The following is a 20,709-nucleotide window of genomic DNA, read 5'->3' as shown; positions in this document are numbered from 1 at the left end:
TTTGTTAAACATTGTCGTTAAGAGTAGTGTCATAAACAAAATTTTCTACCACAGTTCTACAGATTCTGAACTACGGACGCGTGGCTGAAACATTCTTTCTTTCAGACTGTTTTATGTCAAACGCTAGCTTCTTATCAAACAGCGATACGCTGAAAGTTTGAAACAAATTTATGCATGATATCGTTTGCTTTGGTCCGTTAAGCTGATTTTCCATTGTAGAAATGGTTTTTAGTGTTAAATACTTTGACTAATATAAATAATATATTTACTGTATTGCATAGTAAGAAAGTTTTCATCAAGAGAGCTATATAGCTAAATACATCTGTTTGGCTTATATGTCTCGTTAAGGCCACCGTACATAGCTTTGCCTGCAATGTAGTACAATGTACTGTATACCGTAAAATGTGAAAACCAAAAACAATCATTATATTGAATAATTCCAGCTAAATTCGTTTTAAGTTAACAATATTGTTACGGTACATATACTTCAACATGAGTTTAGAAGCCGATACTGAACATGAAGGGAAATTTGAGGACCAAAGCGAAGCAGAAATCAAGAACAAAAGGAGTAACTTGGCTGTAGGCATCGAAGACATCCCGTCATGGCCACAGCTAATACTACTGGGCTTACAGGTAAGGTTGTATAATATACCACCTTGCAAAATTTGGTGAATTAGACGGTCAGTTTTTTTTTTACCACGGTAGAAGTTATGGATCACTTATATGTTTGATAGCTAATGAATACTAGTATAGTTGATACTATTTTGGAGGTTATAGTGCCTCTCTTAAGATGTGGCGCCAATGGGGGGTGAGGGCATAGGGGAATCATGTTGTCTCCCTCCCCGTTGCCCCAATCCCAGTTGCCCCCCCCCCCTCCCCAGTCGACTGTTGTAAAGCAAAAGTGGGACACTCTCCCTTACGTCTAAACATTCCTTAATTTGGTTAATATTGGACTCACGAAAGGTATACCTATCGGGAGTTACGCTCCCTGGACTTCCACAGGGGTTTTGAAAACATTCAAATAAAACTGAATGCCTCTCTGGAGTGTAGTTCTTTGTTTAAGTTAAAACAGATATAACAGATATGTATAAGGCATAGCAGCTTCTGGGGCTTGGAATAGCTTCAATACAGAAAATTAAATTCCTACTTCTTCTGACATTTGCTTTTATGATTTAAAGTCCCAAATTCCTACAAATTTTTGAAGACCTCCGTCAAACCTTTAAATTAGATTCTATAGAAATTGAATTTTGTCATTTCCCATTATGTATCTTCTTATTTAAACTCGATACGAGATAACAAGAAATAGCTGGAAAAAAAGCTTGATCTTCGGAGGGCTCGCTACATGGGCCCACTAGGCCCCCACTATATGCCCACTAGGCCCCACTAAAGGCCCCACTATAGGCCCACTAGGCCCCCTGGGATACTTTCCATACTAATTAAATATCTAAAATTGCCGCAACTTTGGAGTTTAATGGTTTATGGTTATTCTAAGTTCGCTTGGTACACACGTACCCATCGACCGAGAGTGAGAAGTGGATTTGAGCTGTACACTCAACCTTTAAATTATCTAATAGCCTATCTTAAGATCTACATTCCATAATATTTATTAATTTTTGTAATAGCCCCGTTAATTTTATTTGCTTCAAGGAACGAACACATGAGCATCTGTAAACACTTATAAAAAACGCATATATTTGTCTTCTAAACAGGCGCGTAGCCAAGGGGGGGCGAAGGGGGCGGCCGCCCCCCCCCCTTGAGCATATTTTTTACAAAATTTTTTAAGGTTTTTATGATATCGCTAGTATTTTCAAAAGAGAAAATGCTAAGATGCAACTAACAAGGCATGGGAAGTGCCATTTCCGGCGATCTGGGGGGCATTTACAGCCAAAATTTTCTTGTACGCTTCGCGCCAACCGTGGTGGCGCTACGCTTAGATAGTCTGCAAATGCCGAATCTACAGTTTCGCCCCTCCCTTGGCAAATTCCTGGCTACGCGCCTGCTTCTAAAACTTCAACATAAGCTTATTCAGAATGAAATGCCGGACCATTGCGACTGTTTATTTAAATGGCTGCTGGCCCATATGAACAATTCATGTAACGATGTCCGGTATTGAGGTGACCAGGGAGAGGGAAGTGGGGGGGCATAATTTTATGAATTATTGTTGTCTTTCCTCAAAAATATATCCCTAGGTTTTCCCTCATATTTACTCTGATGCAATTCTTCATGTTCCCATATCATTTAAACACAAAATGGCAATATATTAATAACAAATATATATTAAAATGCAGTTTGTAGAATCAAGTCGTGGTGGCATGTTTTCGAGATGTATTTAATCATAAGGCCTCTATTTATAGTGCTGACTATATTGTTGCCTATAACAACAACAGACTTTCAAAATAAAATAGAACTGTTAGCGAACTGCTTATCCACTAGAGAGCCTGTGTAAGAGTATGTGTAAAAGTAAAGTGGCCTGACGTTTCGATCCTAGCAGGATCTTCTTCAAATTTGGCTAAAAACAACTCTATAAATAGAGGCCTTCTTCAAAGGCTAAAAACAACCGACTTTGATATCAAAAGTGCTTCCGCCCCCACCCCTTGCCCTTTCTTTAGTTTTCCCATATATCCCCCAGTCTCTTCTACCGCAGAGTTCAAGACCAATATTCAATCTACATCTATACATCGTTCTAGTATTGATTGTGAAAAGAAAAGAAAAATTCTATATTTGTTCCCCCCTCAGATAACGATATCTATAATTGGATCTCAGGTCTATCTGCCTATTCTTCTCGCCGACATTCTCTGTTTACGGGATGATGTTGTTCTCATCTCAAAGATCATCAGCGCTACCTTCTTCATTCAAGGCATCACCACATTACTACAGGTTACATTTGGCATCAGGTACGATTATCATTCTGTTCATTCACAACAAACTTTCATTAACCGGTAAAATAACGATATTTTTTCCGCCTTCACCTTGAACCTGATAAATACCGTCGAAAGAAACAGCCCCCCCCCCCCTTCCCTCGACTTAAGCACCCTAATCAAATACCAATTATACCTGAGACAACAATGCTGGCTATCACGTACAACGACGGTTCGAAAATTATTTGGAACCATCCACAAGAGGGTCGCGTACAAACTTGATAGAGCTTTCGAGATTATTTTTTTTCTTCAGACGTGCATGTGAAAACTTATCAATTACTGTTTTCGGAGCTTGCCGACGAAGATATATTATGTTAAACCTATAGCTTTCGTACATTCTGAGCACAGATGCTGATGGGGTGGGGGGTGTGGTTAAAAGTTTGCGGGTCGCTGATCTACAACAATCACAGTATACTTTGTCTTTACTAATTGTAGATTATATCTAAATAATTCACATTAAGAGACGCGCACGATAGCATCGTGGATTCATGTCTGCGAACATTGTCAAAGTGACGTCACCACAGGGAACTGAACGTTTACTCCCTAGTTGTTCGTCACAGCACACTAACTCTGCCCCGGCCGCCCTCCAAAAGAGTAGGAAGAAGTTTAGATGATGTTACTACACTTAATCCTCTTTTCAAATTACCCCACCCCCCCACCCTCCAAAATCTCCGCACTAACACTTACTTAAGTCATGAATGAAAATGTTTCTACTTTTAATTATTTTTTAATTATTTTATTGTCCTTTCTCTTTCCCTGATATCGTCTTAACTCATTTAAACAATGCCATATCATATTTGTGTTGGTATGTTGTGTTAATTAATGTATAGGCCCACGAACAGGGGGGTAGGAAGCTTCCAAAAAGTAGGGGGCACGTGCCCCCAGTGCCCCCCCCCCCGGCTCCTACCCCTGCCCACTACAAGTCTCTTACACGTCAATGAGGATATAAAGAGACTAATAATCTGAAACCGGATAATCTAAAAGGGTGAAAAACTGAATTTACTCATGCGAATCTTGTGTTGGCTTAAGGTTCCTTGCTAATCAAGCAATATGAAGTTGGCCTCTTTAAATCTCTATTTAAATTAGTCATGATCATTGTCTTCCCCTGTAGATTACCAATTACACAGGGAGCTTCGTTTTCCTACATCCCGCCTGCTATAGCATTAATGACATATTACGGTGACTGCTCTACAGGTGAAGGTAGGATTTGCATAAATTATATATATATTTATATATATATATATATATATATATATATATATATATATATATATATATATATATATATATATATATATATATATATAAATATATATTTATTTATTTATTTATTTATTTATTTATTCATTTTTATGAGCATTTTATATAGCCTCACAAGTTCTGTGATAGAATTCCAATACTATACGGTTTCTCAACTTTTTTTAAGGAGAAAAGAAAGTTGACAGTTCATATATAAGAGTTCATTTATAACTGTAATAGCTGTAGAACTGCGGGTAACCAAACTCACGGAGAGGATTAAAAGCATAACTTAACGTTTTGTCTACTTCATCGCCTCGTACTTTGTCCTCGCTTGTTTGAACAAACAGCAATTTAAACAATTTAAAAGTTACCCACGGGTTTCTGTTCTAATCTACCGAAGCCAAAAGGAGAATATTTTATGTAGGTATATGCTATTGGGTTTGACTAAACAAAGTATATAGCCTCGGTTGATGCGGTCTAGAATTAAATAATAACGGTTCCCACTGCACGTATTTTGTATATATTGATATTTACATATTAAAAGTTCATTTTATTCCCAAATTGAAATGAACGCGTGCACACTCAGCAACCGTCAGGTATCAGGAATCGTCCCTATTAGACCGTGTGAAACGGCTCCTATATACACTAATATGTAGGTTAAAGTACAAACCGTTTATACGATATGAGACAGGGAAAGGGCCGGGAAAGGGGCTGGACGGTGGAGGCGGAGGAGAGGTGCGAAAGTGATTTGAAGAAAAAAATGTACACATTTTTCTCGGTACATTTGAGGTTGAGGGGTCAATATACTTTTATTATAACCATTGTAAGACAACTATTGTACCATTATAAAGAATCAAATGTCTGAACGATAAATTAACATTTTATTAAGGCTAATCATGCACTTTGAGATACCTTTAAAACGCAGCACACGTGTGTTGCAATACAATTGTTGTTAAACATGTAACAGGGTCCGGTCAGGGCGGATCCAGGAATTTAAAAAGGACACGAGGTGTGACCGTGCCCACCCCCCCCTTCTGAAAAAGGCTAAAACTATAGACGTGAAATTTGCATTCTGAGTCATATATTTAAGCCATAAATTATGTCTATGCTTTACATGCATAAGGTATTGTTAATAACTATACTTTTCTTGTTTTTGAAGGAGGGGAGTGGGATGGAACAGGACATACCCCACACCCCACACCCCCTGGATTCGCGCCTGCTGATAATATGTATTGTTTGTTATTATAGTAATATTTGGTTTAATATTGTGCATGGATATAAATAACGTCATCTGGTAATTGTTGATTCTCTTTCATACTATGACACAATAGTAGGATATTTGCACATTACCACGTGATTAGTAAGATTCTGATATCTTCGACTTGTTTCGCACAGTGGCCTCGATTCGTCTAACCAGGGAGCTGCGTTAGAGTATATCAGCTCTAGTCTAATTATCATCAGCAAAGACAGTTTTAATCGGTTCAGCCTTGGCAGTATCTAAACCCAAACAACCCATGTAATCTTAAAAGTTTTTTATTTCCTTGATTTACACTAGGACAACAATTTTATAACACAATATAGTGCATGGGCTATTGTACACTACCACGAACTTTGTGTGATTCTGCAGATATCTTCGATTTGTTTCGCACAGTGGCTTTCTCGATTCGTCTAACTATATCATCAGTAAAGGCAGTTTTAATCGGTTCAGCCTTGTCATTATCTAAACCCAAACAACGCATGTAATCTTCAAAGTTTTTAATTTCCTTGCATTACACTAGGACAACAATTTTATAACACAATAGTGCATGGGCTATTGTACACTACCACGCGCTTAGTGTGATTCTGCAGATATCTTCGACTTGTTTCGCACAGTGGCCTCGATTCGTCTAACCAGGGAGTTGCGTTAGAGTAGCAGCTCCCTGGTCTAACTGTCATCAGTACAGACAGTTTTAATCGGTTCAGCCTTGTCATTATCTAAACCCAAACAACGCATGTAATCGTAAAAGTTTTTAAATTTACTTGATTTACACTATAGGACAACAACAAAACGGGACGTTGACACAGACCGATGAATCTTCGAAGATAAGACTCGCAGAGGTAAACTAAATGATGATAAACGTAATGATAACGTTGTTAATAAAGTATAGTAATGCGTTATAAGTATAGATAAGTTTACTTACTCTGTCTATACATGGGGGTCAAGCGTGTGCGAATAGTGATCACACATATCAATACCCTAGTATATATATATATATATATATATATATATATATATATATACACACATATACACACAATATTGAAATTGTACTGGGTTTGAAACTCCAGAGCAGTGAATACCTATATATAGGTATACCATTACAGTGTTTCTGATTCATTGTCTTCAACTGTTTTTTTTTTTTTTTTCTTGGCAACCCCTGCAGTGTATCAATATTTAGCTAGTTTCAATCATACGCTGTCTCAGTGATTTATGGGTTAACTGGAAGATCAAAACAATAGAGGACAGCATACAGCTAAATACCTAAACTCGGAAAAGTGTTTTAGGAAAGTTGGAATCAATATTGCATGGTTTTTCATCTTTGTCATGTTGGCTCTTGAAAGGTCCTTCAATAGAAAAGCTATCATATTTCGTAGTCATTGACTGGGACGTCGAGAGCCAGGTATTGCTTCTGGGGCAACTATATCACCGGGCCCACTTCTTCTTTTGAAGTCTTCATAAATTTATGGTAGAATATTTCTGGCTTGACGGAAGCACTGACCCGAACAAAAACATTAATTCACATTTTTAACGGTGTTTACAGGGAAACTATCAATTATATATATAGTGTGTGCAATCGTTTAATAAAAGAGAATGAATACATTGTTCATGTATATCTAGGTCATAGGTCATTCTCATGATGAGTTCATTTCCGTTCTTTATTTACTCATGAAAACGATAAGATGGAGATGATGGATTATATCCTTCTACAAACTGTGAAATTACCGTCACGTAATCTCGTCATCGTGAGCTAATCACAATAATACTATACCCGAGCATCACGATACATATAACTAGGTTGAAGTGGTTGGGGAGGGGGAGGGGCACGGGGAGTGGGGGCAAAGTATACATTTCTGTGTTTTTATTGTACCCAAGTAGAGAAATATGAAGCCTCATCACTTGAATATTTTTGGGTGCTTAAGTGGCCATGTCCATGGAGTCCACCTGTTCGGCCCGTTCTCCAACCTCAAAATGTGTAATTTGGTTTAAACAGACTATAGTCATTGCAATGCGAATCACGTGCAGTAAATGCCCTCACATGGTTTGACGTATTTTAGTAATTAGTTTAGTTTATAATGCATGGAAGGGAAGGCGAAACGACATTTTTATCTGCGTAAATATGCAAATGTTACAATTATAGATAAAAGTTCAATATTGAGGCGTAACCGTATATCCCTATATATAACGGTTGATACTTTTTTGTTAGGTTATTTTTTTTTCAGGGACATAAGCATATATTAACGTATAGGCCTAAGCTATATTTGATTTAGATGGAACCTCCACTACCCAAATGCTTTATCTGACACTATAGTATAGTACTTTGTATATTCAAATACATTATGTTATACCAGAATATCTGGATTTTTGCTACAACGAGGGAAAGAATTTCTTTGAATTGCTCTGTCATCATGTGACAATGTGTTGCCCGCATGTCATTTCAACAATCGGGGAGTGGGGGGGGGGGGGGAGTCGTGCGGGGATGAGGTTTTTCTTCTGTCGAGTTGGAAGTTCTTCGCATGGACCTGATATTAAACCAGCATAAGTAATTCACTTAATTCTTTCATTTCTGAACAGGTTAACGGCGGCCTTTTGGTAGCATCGTTGATAGAAGTCCTCATTGGGGTAACTGGGATTATAAGTATCATTATGAGATTTATTGGCCCTATTTCTGTGGCACCAGTTATTATCCTCCTCGGTATATCTTTATCACGAATTGCCTGGTCAAACTGCCATCCAAGCTGGGGCGTTGCATTGTTGTAAGTATACAAAAGTCTTTCCTCTTTCATATGACACAATAAATCTCACGGAATGTTTGAATGAATGAATGAACAAACATTTCAAGAAAACGTATTTGCAGGCGATGAGTTCACCTTCTCAGACAGAGTTGCGCAGAAGTAATTGTCGAACATAGAGTCAGTGGCGTGCGCAAATGAGGGAGGGGGTGGGGAGGGGGTGGGATCACATCCTTCCTCCACCTCCACCGCCAGTAAGGGGTAAAACCTCTAACCGGGTGATTTTATCATGCCTCCACTTATATCGGTCGGGGGAATCTGCTCCCCCACCTTTGGAATCCTGTCTAAAGTCACTGCATAGAGCTGTCCGTGATACATCATATGTATATATGTACATTGCGAGCAGTATAACATGATTGTACTTGATAGAACATTGTTGAACATAGTTATATACTTGACATGAAAGTTGCCATGTTTGTGTGACGTAGTCACGTGGTGGTCGACCTCGAGAGTCCGCCTAGTTTGGCCAACTAGAGGTCTTACTTTTCGATGACGCGTGTAAACCCAGTTAACTGGCTCGCGGCTCTCGATGAGTTTGCATGGTTAAGAGTCACGTTATATGGCGAATGTCACAATCAATATTTAAAACTCTATGTTCTGTGGACACAAATTATATGCTACTCTATCTGATAAGGCGGGGTGTGGCTTTAAAATGTGTTTTCTGCCATGTTTTCTGCCATGTTTGTTACAATTATCCCGTGAGAACGCATATATAGTTGAGGTATATATACCTCAACCTCAACCTCAATGAGGAATATATATTACCTATCTATAGCATTCATAACGTGTCTATCCATACTCTGTTTTCCACAGCACTGCTGGGCTGGTGATTCTATTTAGTCAAATACTGAAAAACGTTAAAGTACCAATGATAGGTATAAAGAAAGGCAAAGGATTATACGTTGTCCGTACTAGGCTGTTTTTGAAGTTCTCGGTAAGTTTATTGGTTATTCAATCAATAAAAGAAAATAATGAGTTTATTTTTTAAAATGTAAATCGTATCATACTCGGCGGAAATGATCATATTATTATTTCGATTAAGAACATCCATGAACATGTGCACGGCTGTAAAATAACGTCATAAGTTCCTCGATGGGGTCAGAGTGTGGCTTAATCATCGAGAGGGTGGTTGTGGAAGAACCTGAAGTCCTTCTCTTGAGTCCCCCTCCCCCCTCAACCCTTTTGAGACGAAAAAAAAAAAAAACAATAAAATCAGTAAACTGATTTGTGAATAAGACGAACCCATACCCCACTCTGAATTAAACATGAAACCCTCATAATTATTCAAGATATGCAGACAACATCGATATGCTAAAGATATGTGAGAGACACTTATAATATTGCTTCTAGTATACAATTTAACCTTATTGCTCCCAACCCCCCACCCTTTGCTCCCTCTCCCCCGGCCCCTCCAAAACTCATATCATAATGGAAAAACGCTGGATTCGAAACTAGCTCAAATTATCACACATAAGTCAGCACAATAGTGGGGCTAATCCCGGATGAATGTGTAACTTAGTCCTATGGTAAAAGTTTAGGCTATATGCTAATTTTTACAAATATGCGGGTACTGAATCCATTTTCACTTCTTCAACTTTTTACTCAGCTAATCCGTTTGAACTTCACCATGTTATTGTAAATTTTGTTGTCAGATGTTTTTGTCGATAATGTCTGGCTGGTTATTAAGTTACATTTTGACTGTAACCAACGTGTTCTCTGATGATCCGTCGGAACGTACTTACAACGCACGAACTGATATCAGCAATGAAGTATTTAACAACACCAGGTGGATTACATTCCCTTACCCAGGTAATTTGACTTAAATTCCCTATACCTAATTACTATGGCAATGCAAAAGAAAAAATTGCTTAATTCGCACGCCGAGTTAACTTTTGTATCATTTTCAATGAATACACAGTGTATATATATATATATATATATATATATATATATATATATATATATATATATATATATATATATATATATATATATATATATATATGTATATATATATATATATATATATATATATATATAGATAACATACTTTGTTATGTTCAAATGATACTTTGAACATAACAAAGTATGTTATCTCTTTCGAGATCCGGCTTTAGGAATCACAAATGATTTCGAGTTGGTTAGCATCATGTTTGATCTCTAGAGTAAGGCAAAATATGTCACCAAAAACAGAACTTAGTATTGTTCGATACAGGTGACAAACGCCTACAGTGGAATAACGACCTTCCTTACCGGTTTCGAACCTCTGGACATACAATCAGCGTCCATAGCCTAGTGTGTTAGGGTGTCCGCGTACAGAGCGGAAGGCCCGTGGTTCGAATCCCGGTGGAGGCTGAAAGTTTTTTCACTGTTCTTGATTTTCCAACTCATTACGATTTTCATTTATATATAGATAGATAGATAGATAGATACCATAACAATAGTTTTATTGCCGGACAGGGACATATGGGTTGATTCTAGTCATCGTTTCTCTCTACTAAAACTTTAAACATATATATAGATGTATATAGCCTATATATAAATATGTATATTAAAAATATTGCAAATATCTTAACATTTGCAGGTCAAATAGTCTGGCCAAAGTTTACGATCGCTGCTTTCTTCGGGATGCTAGCCGCAGTAATAGCTTCCATTGTCGAATCACTCGGTGACTATAGCGCATGTTCTACAATGTGTGAAGTTCCAACTCCGCCCAGCCACGCTATAAACCGTGGTATCGCGATTGAGGGCTTAGGCGGTATGCTGTCCGGCATCTGGGGAACAGGAACAGGCACAGCATCGTATTCATCGAATGTCGTTGTGATCGGTATAACCAAAGTAAGTCTATAGATTGTTGACAAAAATAAGCCATGGGTGCGTTTGCGACATTAATTCTCTTGCTATATATCAAGTATGAATGATTGAACATAAAAATATGTTGTCACAGAAGATGCTTAAACTTCTCTTAAAACGACCCTTTTTCATAGCAGATAAACAAGACTTAGGGGCTCCTATCTCTATTAATTGTTGACAATATATTGGTGTATGGTATATTTTCGCACTTTGTATCGGTTTTATATGGTATTTCGCATCCGTATTGGTATGTATGGTATTTTCGCCCTCTGTATTGGTATGTTTAGTATTTTCGCCCTCTATTTTGGTATGTTTAGTATTTCGCCCTCTATTTTGGACTAGACTATCAAATAGACCAGATTTTAATGGGGTGAAATACCATTTAAACCAATATAAAGAAGGTAAAAAATATCATATATACCAACCAATATAGATGTGAAAATACAAAATATACCAGATAAAGAGGTTGAATATATATATATATATATATATATATATATATATATATGATATTTTTTACCTTCTTTATATTGGTTTAAATGGTATTACACCCCATTAAAACCTGGTCTATTTGATAGTCTACCCTTTATGTTGGTTTATATGGTAATTTAACCTCTATATTGATATGTATAAGTATTTTAACCTTTATATTGGTATATATGGCATTTTAGTCTTTATATTGCTATATTTGGTGTAACATCCTCTGCATGGAACGAAACGAAATGCCTAGACGACTGCGTCGGTTATGTGGTTGAAAATTTAGTGCCTTTCTCAAATAAAAACACATTCTCACATTAGATTAATGCTAAACATTACACAACTCAGGCAAACGAAATATACTAACCATCTACCGCGTATTAATCAACCTTACATTTGCCAATAACTTGATGATGGTAAGAGTCGAATAAATGTGTTAAATCTTCATTATTTGCTTTGTACATTGATTGTACATACTCACACGCACATTAAAATGTTTCTCTTCATTTTCTACTTTTTTTTTTATCTTCCTCTTGTGGTTCTTCTTCTTCTTTTATAGGTTGCAAGCCGTAGAGTGATGCAAGTGGTCGGTGTCATCCTTATAATTTTGGCATTTATTCAGATCATTTGCTCTTTCTTGTCCACTCTTCCGGATCCTGTCATCGGAGGGACCCTTCTAGCAAAGACAGGTAGGGGCAAGCTTGAATCCAAAAAGAATGCTATAGGGGGAATCACTTAGATATTATAAGCATAATGAATCTTTTGCGCTACAACGTGGTGCTACCAGCTGCACATATTCATTTGGATCAGAGATATGTAAATTATTGTAGTCATTGAAGGTAGCAGCTCTATGTTCAGTTTTAGCAAAAAAACAAAATTCACCTATCCTGTAACAATACAAACTGGTATCAAACATTAAACATTAAAAAAAGAATGTTATTATTCGAAACATACTGCAATAGTTACAACATTTTCAACGATAGACTGATCATCTATTAGTATCCCAAAATTAACCATATTTAGAACCAATATGTAATTTTTTTTTTAAAAGAAGCTGATTTCAACTGAGTCTGGTAAGTATGGGTGTCAAGACTTTCCATAAAAGAGTAAGGTGGAATCGGGGATGAGGAAGTTACCTTTTTCGGGGTCAAAGGTCACCGACCTCATCCTAAAGTTGTACCAATTGTATTTCGGGAACTGAATGGTTGATTTTGGTGTCAAAGTGCTCAGAATTGTACCATTATGATGCACACAAATTCTGGGACTTTTAAAATTAAAATCGTTTCTACAACCATCATTAATTTTCTCCCATAGTTCTAGTTTACTCCCGATTACCTCTAGACTGAAATGTCGATTTAATTGAATTAGATTCTGCGTCCGATGTGACTTGCTCTTTGTATACTATTGCGCTGGTTAAACATTTCCCGTTGTATGGGGCAGCTTTCTGTGGATAATCAGTTACATAATCGAGTGTAAGAATCGAATTACTGGTCTGCTTGGTCTCTCAAGCAAGAAAAGTACCAAAAAGAAACAGAACTATCAAAGTACGTCTGGAACCTGAAAAGAAGGGCAATTAGCCACAGTATAAGCTTTTATTCAATAATTAAACAGATATCTCTAATTCATTTCCAGATATCTCTAATTCATTTCCAGATATCAATAATTAAAACATATTTGAGATATCAGAAATTGAATGCGAGATATCAAAAATTCGATTTAGAGATATCCAAACTTGAATTAGAGATATCGAGAATACAACAAGAGATATCCAAAATTGAAGTAGAGATATCAAGACTTCGAATTGGAGATATCCAAAATTGAATTCTAGATATCTCTTATTCGAGTTAGAGATATCTAAAATTGATTTAGAAATATCGAGAATACAATTCGAGATATCAAATTGAATTCGAGATATCAAGAATTCGAATTGGAGATATCCAAAATTCAGTTTCCGGGACTTTCCTCTTAACTGCACGAACGCGAACAAGTAGTCTTAGCAGTATTTCCACTTTCAATGAGATTTTCTGTTTGTAAGGAAAATCGATTAGTTCAATGTATATTTCAAAGAACTTCTTGATATAATTGAATTACGAAAATCAAAGGAAATAAATTAGCTGGAATTCTAGAAATGTGACGGATATGAAAGAAAATGTAATTGAATATGCCGCGTTTTCCTGCCATTTATGTTTTCCGATTTAGATGACGCTCTTTTGAATTCTTGATATCTCTAATTCGATTAATTGATATCTCTAATTCAAGTTTGGATATCTCTAATTCGAGTTCTTGATATCTCGAATTCAATTTGGATATCTCTAATTGTATTCCCGATACATTTTCGGATATCTATACTTCAAATTTGGATATCTCGAATTCTTTTCTTGATATCTCGAATCCAATTTCGGATACCTAGAATGTATTTCGAGATTTCTTAAACAATGTTTCCCTTCTTGATATCTGTAATTTATTTCTTGGTATCTTCAAATCAATTTGAGATTTCTTATATAAAGGTATCTGTAATTATTGAAATAAACGTTACCGGTGACATGGCGTTCCATACGCACAGGCGTGAAACTCGAGCTACAACATGCTGTAGGTTACCAAGTACGTACACTATTATATGAACTTGCTAAACTCTTACGTATTGAGCACTTTTGCAGCAGGATGTATCTATATATATATATATATATATATATATATATATATATATATATATATTTATACATATAAATGCATGTCTACTCGTGGAAGTTTTAAACAATTTTTCTTATATTTCCAGGAATGATTATATCCATCGGTATCTCACTTTTACAGAAGATTGATCTCAATTCCTCCAGAAATATGTTTGTACTCGGCTTAGCTCTTTGCTTTGGTATTTGTTTGCCGGATTACATGCAAGAGAATCCTGGTGTCATTAACACAGGTATATGCTAATATACTGTAATGGCTTTTATCGTATCACACACGAAGAGTATGTATACCCGCACACAGCACTAAGAAGGTTCTTCTGCAGTCATTATATAATATATCAGGTAGAGTCAGTCGTATCCTTAACCGATATAGCTCCGAATTGATGGGTTATCCCTACCTTCACATTTGACTCTTGGAGGCTTGATCACCTGTAACAATCTACCCAACCCACCCCCCCCCAAAAAAAAATATATATATATATATATATATATAAAACTATCAAATTTGGTGAATTGCCAAGTTACAATGACAACTCAAGCGAAACTTATCAAGGTTTTGACAAAACCTTGGAGATGCATTTTAACTCTAAATCTAAAAACAAGTGAAAATCATATTACTAGTCATATTTACCAATATATCACATCATGACCAAAATCTTCAAATTCTCGTCTACATTTATTCCGTCCCTACCTGCGATCGCAGAACATATCAACATCTGGTTACGACGCAACTCAAAAAATACAACAGCTTTCAATGCAAAATATATACGAAGAAAACCCTTCAATGACAAGATTTACCAAATAATCCATTCATTTGACTCTATTTAAGGTTTACCAAATAATCCATTCATTTGACTCTATTTAAGGTTTACCAAATAATCCATTCATTTGACTCTATTGAAGGTTTACCAACATTCGATTCGAGTGTCTCAATTCTGCTAGAAACTGGAATATTTGTTGGTTTCGTGGTGGCCGTCTTTTTTGACAATGTTATCCCAGGTACGTTATCTATTGTCTTCTGATTTTGTCGATGAGGGAGGGGTATACAGATCAGGGAAGGGGGGGGGGAGGTTGTAAATCTAAACATTGATTAAATTGTATGTCATTCAGTTTGATCGAATGGAATTGGGACTACACCAAGCTAGTTTGTGGTGAATATTCTTCTTATTAGGTACATCAGAGTATAGTGGGGGTTGGGGTTGGCGGCAGGGGGTGTGGGTAGTTCAACCCCACCTCCGTCGCCATTCGGTGAAAAGGGAGATACATTTTACATTTAGTTGAGGATTCCATGCAGGGCTAAGAGAGTGAACACTACACCATTCCTTTCATTAAAAAAAATAAAAATAGTCATTAGCACAACATTGCATGTAGACCTATTTAAAAACTAAAAATGCCTCGAAATGCACCATTCCACTCCTATTTTATTACTTCCGGGTGAAAACCACCAGACCTTTACATAGGTGTCGGCTTCGGAGATCCATTGGCCACACCCCTCCTTTTAAATATTTGATCGGGCCCCTGACTATGCCACTTATTTAGATTCATTCTTTTTTTTTCTATAGGAATCCTTAATCTTCCTCTTAGGAATCAAAAACGAAAAAAACTGTTTTCTTTGAATAAATATTTCCTCCATTAACTACTTTGGCTTCTTTTCAGGAACCAAAGAGGAGAGAGGCCTCACGCAAAACAAGGCAAGTTCATTGGAAGATACTATGGAAGGCGGCGAGTCACAGAATGAGACTGACGCCGCACTACGATGTTATGACTTCCCTTTCGGCATGAATGCCATTCGACGTTCTAAGTTTGCTCAATATATCCCAATTAGTCCAACTTATCGCGCTTGCCGAAAAACGAAACAAAAATCGATTAAAAGAAAACCTCATACTGTTGAAGACTGAAATGATTTCGAAGATAAACAAATTAGTTGTGTAACATCTTCCCCAATTAATGAATATCTTTTGTTTTCCCTACCGGAAATTACGTCATTTGACTACTACAATGATGTATGGTGTTTCTTCTAGTCCCAAAAGGCGGAATTAAGTTACAACTTTCTTCAACTTTCAATGACAATATAAACATCAGCCCATATCAGCTCCACTCTTACAAGATTCACCCAATTAGAGTCGTGAGGTTTCAAACTGTAGTTATGAAATCATCCGTCCAAGACTTTTCCTAAGTGGGTGAAGATATTTTACAGCCAGAAATCGAATTAACAATAACTAACAAAGTTCGTTCTATCTCATACACATTAGAGTATGATAGAATTAAGCCTGTAGTCATGGCATGAGCTACTTGCATGTCGACGAGGGAGAGGGGGATGGGTGGCTGGTAGAGGGTTCAATGAGTAGGTGGGGCGCACAAAATTCGAGGAACTGTGGGATACGTTACTTTTTCTTGAGGAGGGAAAGCACAACGTTTACTAGAATGGTTACAAAATGATAGATCCTTCCTAGCACAAATTCAAGTATTTTCAATGTTTCTTTGCTAAAGGGGCACTTTTTACAAAACGACACTTAATAAGGGGCCCCTGGAATTTCATAAGATGGACACTGCTCAGAAGAGAGTTAATCATATAATAGATGGCGCTGTGTAAAAATTAGGATACATGCAAGAAGAAAAAATGGCGTCTTACCAGAGCACATGTTGGTCTCGCACCACAACTAATTATTCCATTGACTTACACACTAAACTCGTCACTTTCAAGACCTGCCAAAGCATAGATAGAAGTTTTCAACTGGTATATCCTACCCACCACATGATAGCTCAGATATTGGCTTATCATGGTACTTGCAAACTTCCATACCATGACCGTTTAGATTTTAAGCTAGAAGAGGAGCAGGTTTAGCATACTGAACCACCACCCTTCCATCTGCTCGCTCGGAGTAATATCAACATTTAACCAAAGATTTTTTAAATGGTTTATACCACCTTCGATCCTCCCTATTTTCACACTATCTGTGTCTTAATTTATGCTCTTTCATTTAAAGACAGGATAAATAAAGATGGTTACTGATAATATGCTTAAGAAAGCTTTACCTTAGGTACTTTTACCTCTTTACTCCGACAATGGTAAACCTTTCGAGCGGATGTACACTACTCAAATCTTCTATTCCATTTCTATATTTTTAAACAAAAATCCATCTGTTTAATCTGCCATCTATTTTCACCAAAATACCTACATGGAATTACGGCGGCCCAAACACAACCATCATATTTAGCTGATCAGTACCAGGGATCAATCAGGGCTTCTGCTGGTACCTCTTCACGCGCTCACACGCACGGCACCCACGCACCATCGCACGCACGCACGCAATCAGATATGAAATCATGATATGTAATATAGTGTCGATGCCCTGTTGATCCGAATTTGCTTCTGGCATTATATTTGAACATATTATTATTAATTGATTTAATTTAATTATAATATAAAACAGAAGGATAACAATAAACATTGTCAATTTTTTCCCCTGAAATTTCTAATCATTTCTAAAGAGGTGTTCTGCGTTCACAGTGACAAACTATGACCCTGTTCATGTGTCTTGGGAATATATTTATACCTCCCCTCCCCTCCCCTCCCATCACCCTCCTCGCCCCCACCTTCTTGCTTTTAATAAGTTCGCCTTTTTCATATCTATAGTCCGTGTACACATCTATAACACTGACAGTGCACTTGCAATGCAACCATTTCTAAGTATCACATTAAGGAGCTGTTAAAACCCAGCCTGTTTTTATAACATATTTTGCGTACTGGCTATCACTTTCTTAAGACCGTGAAAGGATTAGAGGGGGGGGGGGGAAGCTTAGCGCTTTAACTTTGACACGACCTATGTATGACACGACCTATGTTTAAAGGGGTAGAACATGGACAGGGTGACAGGAGACAGAGTAGCAATTAATTTCTCTCCCTTCTTTTTATCACGTCTCTCACTATAATGGCACATCAAGTATTAAAGGCTGCATAATAAAGGCATTCTTCAATGCAAGTTGAAAGAATTAAAGAAAATCTCTCTTCTTCTCTGCCGAGTGAGCCTGAATAATATCTGAAGTTGATGGTAGGGAAACCAATTAACGACGTTTAACGATATTTATGAGGTGATTGAACCAGCGACATGTGCAAGATATTCTCATAGAAATTTATTATTAGTAAGGTTGTATCTGATTTCAGTCTGTGTAATTTACAATATATTCCAATATAGCACAGAGTATATGATCCTTTCAACAGTGTATTGTAATGACAATAGCTGGTCAGCACTTAGGCTACTTCTCATTATTATTATTATTATTATTTTTTTTTGGGGGGGTGTTTTTGCATCCATACTTTTCACAGTATACTTTGACAGTATAATCAGCATTTACCCTTTACGAACAGACACGAAGGTATCATACCACCGTCCTGCTTCAACATACAAAATATTTCACATTTGGTACTCAAAAATAAACATATTAGACCCTAGTCGAGATTCTGTGCATTTTCATCATTCATTCCAATGCTACATTGAATGTGCAAAAAAAATTCATTGTGCAGTCCCTATACCTAAAAACAATTGAGTTAAAGTTAGCATTTTCCACCACCACCCACGGTGAATGCCCTTCATTGCATACGATATCTCACGTGAAACATATACACTGCATAGCCGGTGTACCCATACATCCAAGTTCCACGGTTCATATATCTTTATATAGATAGTAGACGATAATCAGTTATTACGGCTCTTTCTATATAGGAATCGCCAAGAAAGTAAATTTGTATCTATATATATGCTGGGTACGGCTGTATCATCGCATCCACAAAAAAGCCAAACCCCGCGAGGCGCAACAACAGGTATATAAGCAATAGCTTTGTCTGTTCCCGAACTTTGCCAACTTATTACTCATCGAGATAAATCGGCATCAAGATGACTTCACTTCAGTCCCAAGAAGAGAAGATCGACAATGGTCAAGAGACGAATGAGAGTAGAGAGAGGCCAGTGGAAGAGAATGGAACTGCAGGTTCTGATCTAGTCTATGGTATCGACGATATTCCACCGTTACCACAACTACTGGTTCTTAGTTTGCAGGTGAGTTTGACTGATATATACTGGCCTCTGTGTTTTATGATTTATGAGGTGGAGTGGGGGGGGGGGCTGGGATTTCAAACTGCCCAAAAAAGAATTCTCCAGTCTATTTATATCATGAACTTATTTATCTGCGTTCAATATTTGTCAATATGTATGACATGAAAAGTCATCAAACTGCAAACTTTATGCTCCAATTTTTTGTAATGGAAATAGTTACTGCAATGATCCGTTCGTTGAAGGCTGGAGGCGATCTATACTGTATCCTGTGGATCTGAAAGGAACAGGTATCCTACGCACTATCTTTGCCAGAATCATTAGAGAAAAGTCACCCAAGGCAAAAACATTCGATCCACTCTCAAGCAGGGACGTACCCAGGGGGGGGGCAGTGGGAGCAAGTGCTCCCCCTTTTTCAGTGTCGAAAAAACGTTAAAACTTTTTTTTGTTTGGCATGGTATTTCATTCAGGCCTACTGATTCAGCTACTTAGTTTGGCAGATGCAATTAGCTCAATTGAGCCTATAGACTATTACAAGCCTACAGTTGGCCACTGCGTAATAAAATACAAATTGCCTACCTAACCGCACTCGATGGAGTGTCACGAACCGTATGCACAACAACGTCGACAACGTTCGTTCTCATCCTAAGTTGTTGCTCGAACAGCATGTTATGAAGCTAAGCTAGCAATTACGTGATAAGCGCTCCCTATAAATAATTATTACACGGCTAATACGATATTTGTTTTTAGGCCACTGCACATCTGGCTGTCTAACAAAATATGAAAGTTTATATTGTCCATCAGTTAGGTTCGTCAAAAGTTCAGACATTGGACAATAAACAAAAATCAGCGTACTGGAGAAAATTGTAAATGAGCACTATGTTTGTCTTTCTGATATAATATGTAAAAGAACATGTAAAAGAATTCAAACAGGAAACAAAATGAGTTGATAATATGATATCATATGATAATGATGAAACTGGCAAAACATTGCACCAGATAGCATCTAAGGACCTTCAAATTATTGTTCAAAAAGTTCTCAAAGGGGAGGGAGACACCCCTCCCCTTACATTGTCCCCTCTTTTCATCTTAACATAGTATATTCATGTTCCCTCTTTTCATTTTTACATAGTATATCCATGTCCCTTCTTTCATCTTTACATAGTATATTCATGTACATTCTTTCATCTTTACATAGTATATTCATGTCCCTTAGTCTTTTCATCTTTACATAGTATATTCATGTCCCCTCTTTTCATCTTTACATAGTATATTCACGTCCCCTCTTTTCGTCTTTACATAGTATATTCATGTCCCTTAGTCTTTTCATCTTTACATAGTAAATTCATCTCCCTTCTTTCATCTTTACATAGTATATTCATGTCCCCTCTTTCATCTTTACATAGTATATTCATGTGCCCTCTTTTCGTCTTT

At 37.1% G+C, this 20,709-nt stretch overlaps 2 protein-coding genes across 2 annotated transcripts in view; both read left to right on the top strand.

Moving 5' to 3' along the window:
• The first annotated feature begins 303 nt into the window (after positions 1-303).
• Positions 304-17,698, top strand: LOC139960509 (solute carrier family 23 member 1-like). Its single transcript, XM_071958933.1, has 12 exons — positions 304-633; positions 2,737-2,894; positions 4,030-4,118; positions 6,193-6,254; positions 7,990-8,171; positions 9,021-9,141; positions 9,860-10,016; positions 10,792-11,045; positions 12,097-12,226; positions 14,314-14,457; positions 15,128-15,223; positions 15,881-17,698. Exons 1-12 carry the CDS (start codon positions 493-495, stop codon positions 16,120-16,122), a joined length of 1,776 nt encoding a protein of 591 aa, XP_071815034.1. The 5' UTR covers positions 304-492; the 3' UTR covers positions 16,123-17,698.
• Positions 17,699-18,935: 1,237 nt separating this feature from the next.
• The window catches only part of LOC139960510 (solute carrier family 23 member 1-like), a 19,596-nt gene continuing 17,822 nt past the window's right edge, over positions 18,936-20,709 (top strand). The window contains exon 1 of the mRNA XM_071958934.1: positions 18,936-19,281. Coding sequence (XP_071815035.1) covers positions 19,120-19,281 — 162 coding nt within the window. The 5' untranslated portion in view covers positions 18,936-19,119. The remainder of the gene's footprint in view (positions 19,282-20,709) is intronic.

The sequence above is a fragment of the Apostichopus japonicus genome, chromosome 19, assembly GCF_037975245.1.
Source record: "Apostichopus japonicus isolate 1M-3 chromosome 19, ASM3797524v1, whole genome shotgun sequence".
Classification (NCBI taxonomy): Eukaryota; Metazoa; Echinodermata; class Holothuroidea; order Aspidochirotida; family Stichopodidae; genus Apostichopus; species Apostichopus japonicus.
The sequence above is the reverse complement of the archived record's forward strand: the minus strand, read 5'-3'. Positions and strand labels throughout refer to the sequence as shown.